Source organism: Parasteatoda tepidariorum, chromosome 1 (assembly GCF_982258835.1).
Source record: "Parasteatoda tepidariorum strain Cologne lab strain chromosome 1, Ptep-v5.0, whole genome shotgun sequence".
Lineage (NCBI taxonomy): Eukaryota > Metazoa > Arthropoda > Arachnida > Araneae > Theridiidae > Parasteatoda > Parasteatoda tepidariorum.
Window position 1 is genome coordinate 50,160,152 of NC_141755.1, and position 13,028 is coordinate 50,173,179.

Below are 13,028 nucleotides of genomic sequence, written 5' to 3' on the forward strand. Positions count from 1 at the left end.
TGCATGAAATGTATTAAATATATAATTAAATAATTTAATATATGTATAATTAAATTCGCTTGAAATTATTACAAAAAATTATTTTAATGCATCAATAAAAGTTACAGAGCGAAAATTAAAGCGATCTGTTTGCAAACATTGGCGTGAAAGAAATGCGCCAAATCCGATGCACGCGCTTTATCACAAAAGGAGTAAAAATATCAGAATATTTGTATCAATATGAAATTTAATTGTAATGAAAATGCCTATCAATGTTAACTACATTATAATATATTAATTTAAATAAAAATATAAAAAAATAATTGCTATTTTGCTAGTTAAAAACCAATTAAATTCATTCCATAACTTGACGTGCTAACATATAAATAGAAAATAAATGTTTATAAGTGAATATAAAAGAATAAAAATCTTTCTTGTGAAATGTAAAAGGTCCTCTTTTAATGAATTTTTTGTTGCATCCAAATGCACAGCAGTATACCACCATTTTTTAAAAATTTTATAGTTAAAAACACAGCTCATCAATTCACCTCCATAGGAAAAGAATGGGGAGAGGGTTTACTGGAGGGAAAATTGTCCAGGAATCACGTGACGATGTTCTTTGCAACGAGGGATGGGGGACTGGTTCTCTCTACCTAAATTACTCCTCTAAGGTCCACACAGACTGCCATTTTTTGTTGTTACATATACACTATTCATACAGGATTTATATTTTTTCTTCCCAAAATAAAATTGCAATAAATAGAACTGAATTTACGGTAGATTAATCTATGAAAGAAATCTGAGCGAAACTATGAGCTTGTTTTCATTGCTGGCAGTCTGCCTGGCAGTTTATGTAAAAATTTTGAGATTTTTCGAGAATGTTAAAATGAGGAAAGAAAGTAATAAAATTTATAACTTAATTCAATCATTTCATAACTGCATGTGACGAATTATTATTTTAATTGAAACCTCTTTATGCAGTTCTGAATTAGTTAACCTTGTTTTGTGCTGACCATACAGTTTTATGTTAAAAATAAAGTCAATTGGATTTTTTTTTATTTTAAGAAATATGTGTATAGTTTTAAAAGTATATTTACAGATTTTGAAAATCTACGAACTAAATCTTTAAGTGATTAAGAAATCTAAGAGGAGAATCTTTTTCTAAAAAAGTGATTTTTAACTTGGTTTGAGGTCTTAAATCTTATTTAGTTAATTTACAAAAAAGTTATTTTTAAAAGAATGAGTTGTAATTGTGTATTGTTTCATTATGTTTTGTTTAAAAATAAACTATATGTTTTATAGAAAGAATTGAAACTGTTTAAGTTTTTTAAAAAATTTAACAAAATCTTGAAAAGTGATAAAGTATATGTTTGGCTAGTAAATTTTTTTTAATCTAGTTTATACTGTTTTTATCTATGGGCATCTATACTTTAGTTTTTATTTATAAAACGAGTCTTTTCTGTTTATTTAGTTACAGGCACTCATTTTGCATTGATAAATTCAATTAATATTTGTGCCAAATAAAACTATTCCACAAAGAAATAATTTTGCATTATAGATTTGTAACTACAAAGAGGATTTTCATTGCGATGCAGTGCTGGAAAGATATGCTCAAGGTCTTAAGTGCTTTGAAATTGTTGAACACTTTCAGAAAATTGAATTAAAGTTTCAAACATTGCTGGCTGATTTATCTCAGAGTACGCCTGTTGCATTAAATGTTAATAAAGCAGAATGGTATGATTATTTTAAAAAGTAAGCATAGTTTTTTTAAAGTTTTGAACTTTTATAAATTTAGAGGTACATTATAAAGGCTTGCCTGTATATAGCTGAGTTTTTTTCTTAGTTTTGAACTTTTTTTTTGGTGGCTACATTTTATGTCTTTCTGTATTTAACTGTATTGTTTTTTAGCGATATATTATACAAAAAATTTATTTAACATTTAAAATGCAGTGATCATTTTTCTTAGTTTTTTTTCAGTAATTGCAAAATTTGATTCTGTGTCAAAACATAAATAGCTTTGCTTTGTAATTGTTTACAAAATTTAATATTTATGCAGTATAACTTTGGTTTCGTGTTGTCTGTTTCGTACGTTATCCTACGTCCTTTTTGCTGGTCCGTAAAAATTGCCTATACCTATAATATAAATTTTTACTTGATTTTTACGTTACCTTTTTTAAGAAAATTCTGATTTATAGATTTTTCTTAACAGGTCAAAATAATTTTTTCTCTACAAAGCTCACACAAACTTTTTCCAAATTCTTTTTTTTTCTTTAAAAAAATTAAGAAAATAAAGCGAAAGAGACTTGTTTGAAATTGTTCTTTCATTCTTTTTATTCTATCTTGTCCTTTTGTCTGTGATTCCCCTTTCACTCAATTATGAGGGTGGTGGGATGGGTAAAGCACAGAAAGGGTGCTTAAAGGAAGTATGGCAGCTTATTTGTAAAATTTGCGAGTGAAATCTTTTCCAACAAACTTCAACTTTTGAATTTTGGAATAAACCACTCAAATAAAAATGTTACACTAAGCAACTGGTTTGGTAATCCAGGGTTGGTACTTGAAAAACCTTGAAAGTTCTTGTTGAATAAGTATATTTGAACACGAGTTATTTATTTTGTATTTAGTTTTTTCATTATATTTTAATTTATTTAAGATCCCTGCACTTTATACAGTTGAGAATCTTTTCAATAAATTGAAATTTGCAAAATTTTATTCCAGTTAAATAGGTATTCAATCATCTTTTTTTAAAAGCAAAGAAATTAAGATTTTATTAAAAAAATAATTCTTAATTTTAAAAATATATAATTCTTATGCCACTTACTTATATTATTTTATCTTATTTTTTTTGTCTTCTTTATCAAATATTTAGTTACTACTAATTGTTTTGAAATGAAAACAAAAATTGTCTAACAAGTGCACATCCTTATTTTAGATTTAAAGTAGAAATTTCGGAATTATATGTTGCGGTATCAAAATTGATGTCAAACAAATTTGAAAATTTAAATTCTATTGAAGAAGGAATTCAAATCTTATCCCTGTTTCAAAAGTTCTTTGAAAAGCAGGTAACTGAAAGAATACTAATATATTTATAGACTAATATTACATAGATGCTAATATCAGTCAAATGTGTATAATCTGAATTTGTTAAATTCAAAATTATGTATGATTAAAATTCTTTTATTCCAACCTTTGAATTCTGTGTAAAATTACCATTGAAAAGCCATGGTTTATTCAAACTTTACTTTAAGTATTTCGATTTTTTTGTGCTATTTCTCTTTAAATATTATGGTAAAAAATTATTCCTTGAACGATCTTTTTTCAAAAAAATAAAAAGAAGCTCTTCAGGTTTCTCACCAGTGATAAGAGACTTGAACTCAGCAGAAGAATCTATTTCGCTTTGTGCTACCCTCTACTCATTAATGTGTTTTTTTTTGTGAATGATTTAATACAGTTGTAACATTTTGAGATTTTGCACTATGGGCTTAAATATTTTTTCTATGCTCTTCCGCCCGGCAGTGGACTGATCGTTAAGCAGATCACCAAAGTCAAGCATCACTGGCTGTGGTTAGTGTGCGGGTGGGTGACCACTCGGATCAGTCTGTGTAGGGACCGAGGGTGTGCGGTATTGGTCCTCGTTAAACTGTGAGTGTTCGACTTTGCGCGCAGGTCGTCGGGCTACCAAAGCGGGGGTGCCATCCCCTCCGCAGAGGATCAAAATTGTGATGGCATGTCTTCGGATCATCCTCCGGGATGCTTCCCAGACATGCTTCTGCCAATAGCCCATTGTGCAGCTCTAGTGCGATGTAAATTAACAACAACAATCTATGCTCTTCCTGTGACATTATCAAAAACTATAGTTCTATATAAGTCACTTATATTTGCTCAAAAGATAGTTGTGATTAAAAAAAGGGGGGAAGTCTTTTAATAGTTTGAAAATCATTAAGGAATGGGAATTAAGTCAAACATGTTATCGACATAATTGAAATTTATAAACACTTATTTATTTTAATGAAAATGCTCTTTTTCTTAAATGACTGGCACTGAACTGTTATGTTCTTCGCTATGAAAGAGGATGAGATAGTTGCTCATTTAATGCTACCCTGTGGGCATTTGTGGGCCTGAGTCACTGTGGCCAGCAACATTGCCCATGCCTCAAATACCCCTTACGGTGAGACACATTCACACATCGCACAACAGAAAACAAACTAAGAGAGAGAGAGAGAGACATCCAAGCGCCGAGTTTGATTCAAATCCACGCTCATTGGCTTCACAGTTAAGCACCCTAAATGCTGGGCCACTTAAATAAAAAATATTGAATATATTTTATAAGTAATTTACTCTTGTTTTATTAATATGTATTTTTGGATAAAATTTATGTGTTAAATCTCTTATTGTGAAGTTAATATCTCTTCTTATTATCTTAATTATCTCTTCTGTTCTTAGTTTACTTTTTACTTTTGTTCTTAGTTTACTTGTTCTTAGTTTACTGTTCTTAGTTTAATTTTTATTTAATTAGAATGACAATAATTCATTTCATATCATGGTTATAAGATATCAGGTTTTAATTCAGTATAGTAAAATGGAGTTAACTTAAAAATTTGTTTATGTTACGTTTTATTTATTCATATCCATTCAAAAAATTAAATATTTTGTCTTAAAACTTTTTGCATAAATTAAATCATCAATTGTTTAGTTTCTTTTTATGTTTGGTGAATGTAATTTGATTTTCAGAAAAAAAAACTCATTTTGAAGCAATTTATTACATTATGCATTGCTTTGGCATTATGCATTTTTCTTACAACTAATAAAGGATTTTTTGTGTCCATTATATTCTGAATATTTTATTCTAACCATTTATTTATAATATGTGTTATATCTGTATCTGAAATATCTGTTAAATATCATCTGTGTGTAATAAATATAATTTGCTATTTCAAGGAACAATTCTTTACATAAAAAATATTTTCCCCAATTTATTTATTCATTTATTTTACATTCTATATTTATTTTAAAATTATGTTTAAAATATCAAACTATTGTATTCTGTTTTGGGTGTAAATTTTTTTTCAAAACAGGTAGTCAAGCATGAACTAAGGAAATGTGTGAAATATTTATATGAATTATTCTTCAAAGAGGTGAATTGTGTGAAAAAGCAGTTGATTGATTTAGATGAATCAAGTGATCTACTTTATCCCACATTTGGTGGACGAGCATTTTATGCTTCGATTCTTCCTCAAAGAATAAAACAATTATATAAGGTAATTTTGCATAATTTATTATTTTTTAACAATGTTTATGCATCCTAGTTTAGTTTTGACAAGATTTATTTTTGTTTTTACTCCTTTAACTATTTAATTATTTAACAAATATTTAGATGAAATTAGGAATCCCGTTGATGACATTTGATTAGCTAACATGTAAAACTGGATGAAAATCGAGTTGAATATAATATCTGGGTTTTAGTGGATCACAGGGAATTTTACTCTGTTCAAAAAAGGAAAAGTTGAGAAAATTCCACCATAAAATAATCCTCCCCCCCCCCAAAAAAAGCCTAAGAAATCCAGCGATGGCCTTTCGAATTCATGATAGTGATAATAATAAACAGTCAATGTCATTTGAAGTAAGTGAAACTGACAGTTATTAAAACTAATAATTATAAATTACCATTATTTCTTGAAAAACTTTCATCGCATGAAGGTTAACATTATTTTATATTTTTTTAAAAAATTTTATTGCTTCAATTTTTTTTGGATTTAACTACATTTAATGTATAGCCATAGCTGCCAATCCTGAAGTCCTAACTTCCAAGAACATTTAAAGCAGTAGTCAAAAAACGATTTTAGCTTAATTTAATTTGTTTAATTTTGTCTGCACGTGAAAATTTCTCTGCACAATAAGCAGGTTTTAATTATATGTTTAAGTAGTTTGAACTTTGTGAGGGAAAAAATAATTTTAAATTTAATTTATTAAATCTGTAATATAATGTGACAATGTAAAATTTACTATTACTCACAATACAATGTTCTAATAAATCGGAACAAGTGTGCAAGTATGGTTTATCACTATTATCTTGTAAAAGGATTGATTAAAATAATGTATATGATTAAAATAATGTCTGCATATATTTCTTTATTTCTCTCTTTTGACAGTGCAATTCAATGCTGATTTTCATTGTGTAGAAAAGAAAAGTTAAGGTCTTTTAAGCATTTTTTTTCTTTATTAATGTCATTCATGAGATCAAGTATGTACAGTTGGCAAAGTAATGATAAAACAGATAATCTGAATCACTTTTGGTGCATTGATCAAATTTTCACGATATATGATGTAATCTTAAGATTTTAAAAATAGATCTAAAATGTGCTAATTAATAAGTTTAATAATTATGCTACTCAATAGTATTTCTAAGTTTGTCACATTTTTGTTTAATTTGTCTTAAGAGTTGTGAAAGCTCAGCCATTTAGGTAATTAGTAATTTGTGTCAAATTTTGTGACTTTTTTGCTATTTATTTGAAAATAAAATACTTTCAGTAATTTTATTTGCCATTTTATAGATTATAAATGATTCCAAAAGTATATGGCCTCTGGAGTATAATGAAGAAGTAGAAGAGTTTTATGAGCAAGCATTAGGATCTATTGAGGAATACAAGCATACACTGTTTTTACAATGGTGTAAAACTATCCCAAAAGTATGAAAAGCTGTATTCTCTTTAATCTTTATGATATTAATTCAGCTTATAATGTATAAATATGTTACTATAAATTTTTAACTTAATCGTTTTGTTTCCCTTTTCAATTCAAAATCTAAAATCATATATGATTCAAGACATTCATTGCATTCAAAATTTTGAATCATGTGTAAATTTTTGTGTTCAAACAAAAGGATTTTTGGCTCTTATTTCTAATTTTTAAATTATAAAACCAAATTTGTTTAATAAATTTGGTTTAATTTTTAAAATTTGCTAAGAGAACTTGTGTAAATTACTCATTCTTGCAGTTGATTTGGGCATCAATCACAAATCTAGAATTAAATCAACTTAAAATCTCTAAGCATATTTCTTGAATATCCTATTCTATATATTTTTTGATATACCTGCAGTTTTAATGAAATTCTGATACAGCATAATTGATTAAAATTTTGTTATTGTTCTGGGATTCAATTTCTTGCTTTTTAAATAAAAGAATTAATGCAAAATGTGTTAATATAAATTTTTTTATTATGAAGAATAAATGTTTTATTTGAAATTTAAAGTAAATTGATTACTGTTCCTGAAGTAGAAGTTAAGAAAATTAAGTCATTAGTCCTAAGAACCAACCAGTGAGTAAAAGATATTTCCAATCTGTACGCATTTTTGCTGGTTCATTTATATCTCTCTCAATTTTTTTAAAAAAAAAGTTAAGTGAATTTAAATGGATAAATATAATTCAGAGAATGCGCCATGTTCAAGTTATGATCAAATATGCTACTTTGGACCAAAACACAGACCAAGACACTAAATCAAAACTCAAAACAGCATGTTATCCCCATAATATGAGTTACTTTTCAGTGGAACCACCAATAATTATTTTATGGTGGTCAAATTTCAGTGGTACTTGACCAACGGACCACCATTAATTTTGAGAATTGCTGTTCTTATATTCTTAGTATCATCACTATTAATATATAATTGCAATTTTATTTATAGGAACCTTATGCATGGTTAAGTGACCTTATCATTATTAAGAAAGAAAACTCTGAGTTCTTTTACATTAATCTGAACAAGTAATACTTATTTCTGTGTTTCCAATTTTAATTTATTATATATTATTAACTGTTTCCTTAATGCAAACTTATTAAAGTAATAAATATTTTCTAATATTGTTTAGTGGATTCATATGCACGATATTATTAATAAAAAATTCATATTTGTACTCTCATAGCACATATTGGCTATTACATGTAAGTTTTTGGAGTAAAAATCGTTAACTTTATAAAGTATTAATCTAACAATTTTTTTATTTACTCTTTTCATTTTTAATAAAAGATAGAAGTTGAAATTAAATTGATGTCGCATTTTAAATTTTAATAATATTTAAAGAAAGTTTAACAACTTAATAGTTGCATAATGTTAAAGAAAACGGCCATGAAAGTGGTTTTTTTTTTTTTTTTTTAGCTTGAAAATAAAAAAAGATTATGACTTTCTGACTTGTAATTTCATAATGTATACTATAATAGAAAAGTATATTTTATCACAGAATGCAAACCACATGTACTCACTAATTAACTGTATTAAAATTGTAGAAGACATCCCAAATATTCCTTTTGAGGAGTGCTGACATCTTGTTTAAAATAAATTAACTATCTTTAAACACTTTTCAAATAGTCTGGTGCAGCCATCTGGAATATAGACTAAGAAATAAGCATAATTCCAAGCATAGGATACATATTGTTTTAATCTTTTTGGTGAGTCACTTTTGTGAACTCCAGCCCAGAAATATCACAGAAATATCCAGCCCAGAAATATCCCTTCATCTTGACGAGTGCAAGAAGAAAGGGGTTAATCACTGAAATATTTTGCATGTGTAATGTAGGGGTGCAATTGCCGATAGTGACTCTCAAGATGACGTATGTTTCTTATTTCTTTACTTAGATATTTTTGTAAAGTATGTTTGTTTATTTTCAGAGATGTCTTAAACACAATATATGAATTATTTTATTGGAATAAAGCTAGAGTTGAAATACCTCAGTCAATAATTCATCTTCATCAGAAAAGTGACATATTTTTAAAAAGGATTTTTAGAATGGTGGAATGTGTTAGAAGCTATAACAGGTATTATTTTTAAATTTCAACTTTGAATGATTTTTTTGTTGCACAAATTTATTATTTGAATTTCTTCGAAATACCTGCAGAAATGAAGTACAAGCCCATGTAACATGTAACTTTTTGAAAAATTTAGTTTTTTTTTTCAAAATTGTACAACAAGAGCAAAATTGTGGCAACTCTATTTCATATTAATGAATTGTGATAATGAGTAAAAAATAATTTTTCATGAATGGTAAAATTATTTTTCAAGACTTTTTCCACACAAACAAAAATTATGTTTAGAAATTTCAATTCTTCATTAATAACAAATTTATCAATTTACAAATATTTGATATGCATTAAAAATTAACTTAATTAAATAGTTTTAATAATTGTAAAGTTGTAATAAATAAATGTTTTTAAATTTTTATTAGGATAGTAAATTCATTATCTTCAGATGAAAAGATGTATTTTAGAAATGTATTGTTATCGTTAGAAGAAGATGTTAAGCCAGCCATTATTGGTTTGAATTGGTCTGCTCCTCAATCAAAAGCTATAGAAGCTCTAAAAGTGTTTACAAATCGCGTCAAATTGGTGAGTTGAAGATGGGGTATTTTCTGTACTATGTTATCTCTGTTATGGAAAATCCATTTTATCTTTGAAAACAATTTATTTGGTGATTTTACTGTATTTTTGCAAATAAATTTAATCAGTTTTTGTGATATTTAATGCAATTTTTACATGTTTTTTTCACAATGTTTAATATTTAAAATAATTTTTTCACTTCAAACATTTTAACTAAAAAATAATTTTAAAATTCTTAGAAGAATTTTAAAACCGTATTAAATTAATCAATAAACTTAGATGCGAAATCAATCTAATTGCTTCGTTCTATGAATAATAAGGATTAGAAGTATATAGTAAGGATTAGAAGTATTTAAACTGTTTTTACTTGCAACAATTTTTTAATCTTTACATATCATCTCATTAAGCTGTAATGCAATATAAAATTAATGAATGTATTGTTTCTGAATGAATGTATGCTCAAAAGTCTATAATTCTGGAGGTTGAACCGAATTTAAAAACTGTTGAAAAGAGTTTTTAGATGATTTTGTTTCTAAAATTGGACATATTGCAGCACCTCAAAATATTCTGCAGAGATTGCTGTTATACCAATTTAATGATTTATTACTAGATATTTGTAAAGAAATAAATAGTTCATAGGTGTGAAAACGAGTAATATAAAATTATATTTATAATAATAGTACCTTTTTATAATAATAACAAGGTTATAATTATAATAAGTGTTTTAAATGTTTTTTCACAGTGATCTGTTCATTTTTTTTTGTATTCAAAATTTTGGTCTTCCTTTTTTTTATTCTCGACATTAATAAACTGGTATTTATTTAGCTAAGAAGAATGTTTTCAGAAAAAATTAAAAAGCATATGTTTGACATTTATTTTATGACTCATGAGGCTGAAAATAACTGTGGAGCTGGTAAACTAGTTTTTTTCTTGTTACTACTATACTTTTTCAGAATTTCTGGTATGTGCTCTAGATGACTGTACCTCCTACTGACTCTGTTAATAGAGAGCTGTGGGCTGTAAGTTTGATCCTAGCAGTCAACTGAAATTACCGGCATACACAGCTCAGAATAGTTTATGTTAAATCTGTAGAATCTGTAAGTTCCTTTGTTGGTCGTTGTGCAGAAATCTGAAGAAGAGCATACCGGCTCAGCTCAAATGCTATCCATGTCACCTGTCTGTTGTCAAAATTCTGTTGCAATTCTACCATAACCATTAAAAAAATAGAAATCCAGGGCTGGGAGTAACAGAATAGATTTAAAAATAAATGAAGTGAAAAGTTTATATGTCTGTGTACATAATCAAACAAATATTATATTTCATTCAATGAGTTATTAATAAAATGTAATGTCACTGTCAAATGCATCAAAGAGATGTGAACATACAGATCAACAACTATGTAATATACAGATGCAACAAAGTAAGCATACAGAAATTTATTTTAAAGTAAGCATTTAGATATAACAACAGCAATTATTTAATTTTAAAAACATGGGCAAACGTAATTAAATTATTTGAACATAAGTATTTATAATAATTTACTTGTTTTTGCCATTTCAAAAAGGTTTGGAGATTTTTTATTTTACGGTTTTTATTTTTTATAGTTTCTGACAATCTAATGTCAAAACTGTTAGGCATAGTAATTAGTGTAAAATTGGAAGCAAGAAGGATATATATTTAGTTGATAACCCATTATCAGTGGAACTTCCTAGACCAGAGATTATGAATTTTTTTCGATTAGTCTGCCAGTTATAATACAGTATTATTTTCAGGTGTCCAGCCCAGTATGCCACATGTTATACTTCTTTTAAAAATATAATCTTTAAATCTCTGCTATGATTTCAAATTATAGCATTATATTATGCAATTATATTAGCTATTTGGTTATTAACTTGGTATTAATGGAAATCGAATAAACAGTAATTTAAAATTTTCAGTTTAATATTAAGATAAATATGAAATAGCCTAATGTGGGCACCTCTTCATGGTAAGTATGTAGTGTAATAAAAATAAGGTTATTAATGTTAGATAGTTTTAATTTTCAATAGTATGGAAAATTACATATTTTTAAAGAATTAATTATTTTTGTTTAAAATTTTTTTTGCCTTCTTTGATGCTTTACTAATTATTCTTTTTAAATTTTTTGATTTATAAACACGCAACATTATAAACAGTTGATATTATAAACACGTTTTACAATATTACATTAAAAAATTCCATAAATTTAATCTCGTTTATTCTAGCATTTATTGCTGAATCTTATCATCCATGTTATTTATATTTCTGTTATAATTTGTTGTCTTTAATGACACAAAGTTTTCTTAAATCTGAAACAAAGTGGTTTCTAACAGTTGAATAAATGGAATTCATTAATGAAAATATCTGTTCATAAGAGTGTGCAAATTTACTCTTGTAATTTTTTCCCCAGTTTGCAATTTAGTTTGGGTTCTTTCTTTAAGATTCATGCTTAAGAAAAGTAATGTCATAGTAGAGGGGGAGGGGACATTAATTACTCTTATATCCTGGAATATGTCATTGTACCTGTTTTTGAATTTGCATTTGATGGTTTTATTTTATTTTATAACTGGCGTTAAACAGCCAACCCAATTCTGGGTTTATGACTATAAATGTTCAACTCTGTATCCTTGTGATTTTGAAACTAACCCAGAGAACAAGGGAACTTCTGAATTATGCATTTGGACAAACTAATCTTTTTGCTGGGAGTTATCCGCATTTACGTTTCATGGAGAGGAAAACTACAAAAATCTCTCACAGATAGCCTGATGGTAAGGGGATTCCTACCCATAATCCATCTACCACTAACAATTTTTATGTCCTGCTGTGGTAGGTGCAAGCCAGAAGCAGAACTTGTATCAACTAGCTACCACTGAGATTTGATCCTGGGTCACCTCATTGGGAGGTGAGCACACTATAACCTGAGCCGACATGACTCTGCCTTTGATGGTTGCTATTTTGGAGTTTTTTTTCAAACGTAGTTTATGGTAAATGTGAGTGATTGAAAGTATTTTAATATTTGTTTCGTGCCATTTTGTTTGTCATCTCTAAACTAACAATGTCATCTAACTTCTAGCACCATGGGAAAAAACATACCATTTATTAAAAAAAAAGTTTTTTGGAAAAACTTTCATTTCAGACATTTCTAATGGAAATTAGATATCCTAATGAAATTTATTGTGAGTTTATATAATGATGCATGTATAGTATAAATACAATACTTTGTTAAAAAAGTTTCTCAGAATATTTTTTTCACTTAAATTATAGTGCACAATTACTCTATACTTTAAAATTTACTCCAGAAAATCTTTATTGTACTTAAAATAGACTTAAGAATCTTTCAATAATCCTGTGAGTTTCTTCTCTTTCATAACTTTCACAATGTCTAAAACTTTCTAGAATAAAAAATACTTCTCAATACCCTTTCTCTATCTACTTTTTAGTAAGACATTTTTATTGACATTTCTGTTTTTATATATCTATATTAACATGTTGGAATTTTTTTTTATTTTAGGCTAAAGAAGTATTTGAAAATTTTGAAATAAGTAAAGGAAAACTTAGCAATGTTTTAAAAGAAATTTCCAGGAAAAGTTTGTTCCTTGAAGATTTTGAACCTTGCATTGAATTTTCAAAATTTGTAAAAATACAGGTATAACAGTCTTTTAAAAGTTT

At 27.2% G+C, this 13,028-nt stretch overlaps 1 protein-coding gene across 1 annotated transcript in view; it reads left to right on the top strand.

Annotated features, from left to right (window-relative positions):
• The window catches only part of LOC107449012 (dynein axonemal heavy chain 2), a 130,562-nt gene that overhangs the window by 15,301 nt on the left and 102,233 nt on the right, over positions 1-13,028 (top strand). Inside the window, exons 9-16 of the mRNA XM_087163412.1 lie at positions 1,538-1,731; positions 2,909-3,038; positions 5,052-5,234; positions 6,528-6,662; positions 7,659-7,735; positions 8,637-8,783; positions 9,191-9,350; positions 12,871-13,005. Of these exons, the coding sequence (XP_087019538.1) occupies positions 1,538-1,731; positions 2,909-3,038; positions 5,052-5,234; positions 6,528-6,662; positions 7,659-7,735; positions 8,637-8,783; positions 9,191-9,350; positions 12,871-13,005 (1,161 nt within the window). The remainder of the gene's footprint in view (positions 1-1,537; positions 1,732-2,908; positions 3,039-5,051; positions 5,235-6,527; positions 6,663-7,658; positions 7,736-8,636; positions 8,784-9,190; positions 9,351-12,870; positions 13,006-13,028) is intronic.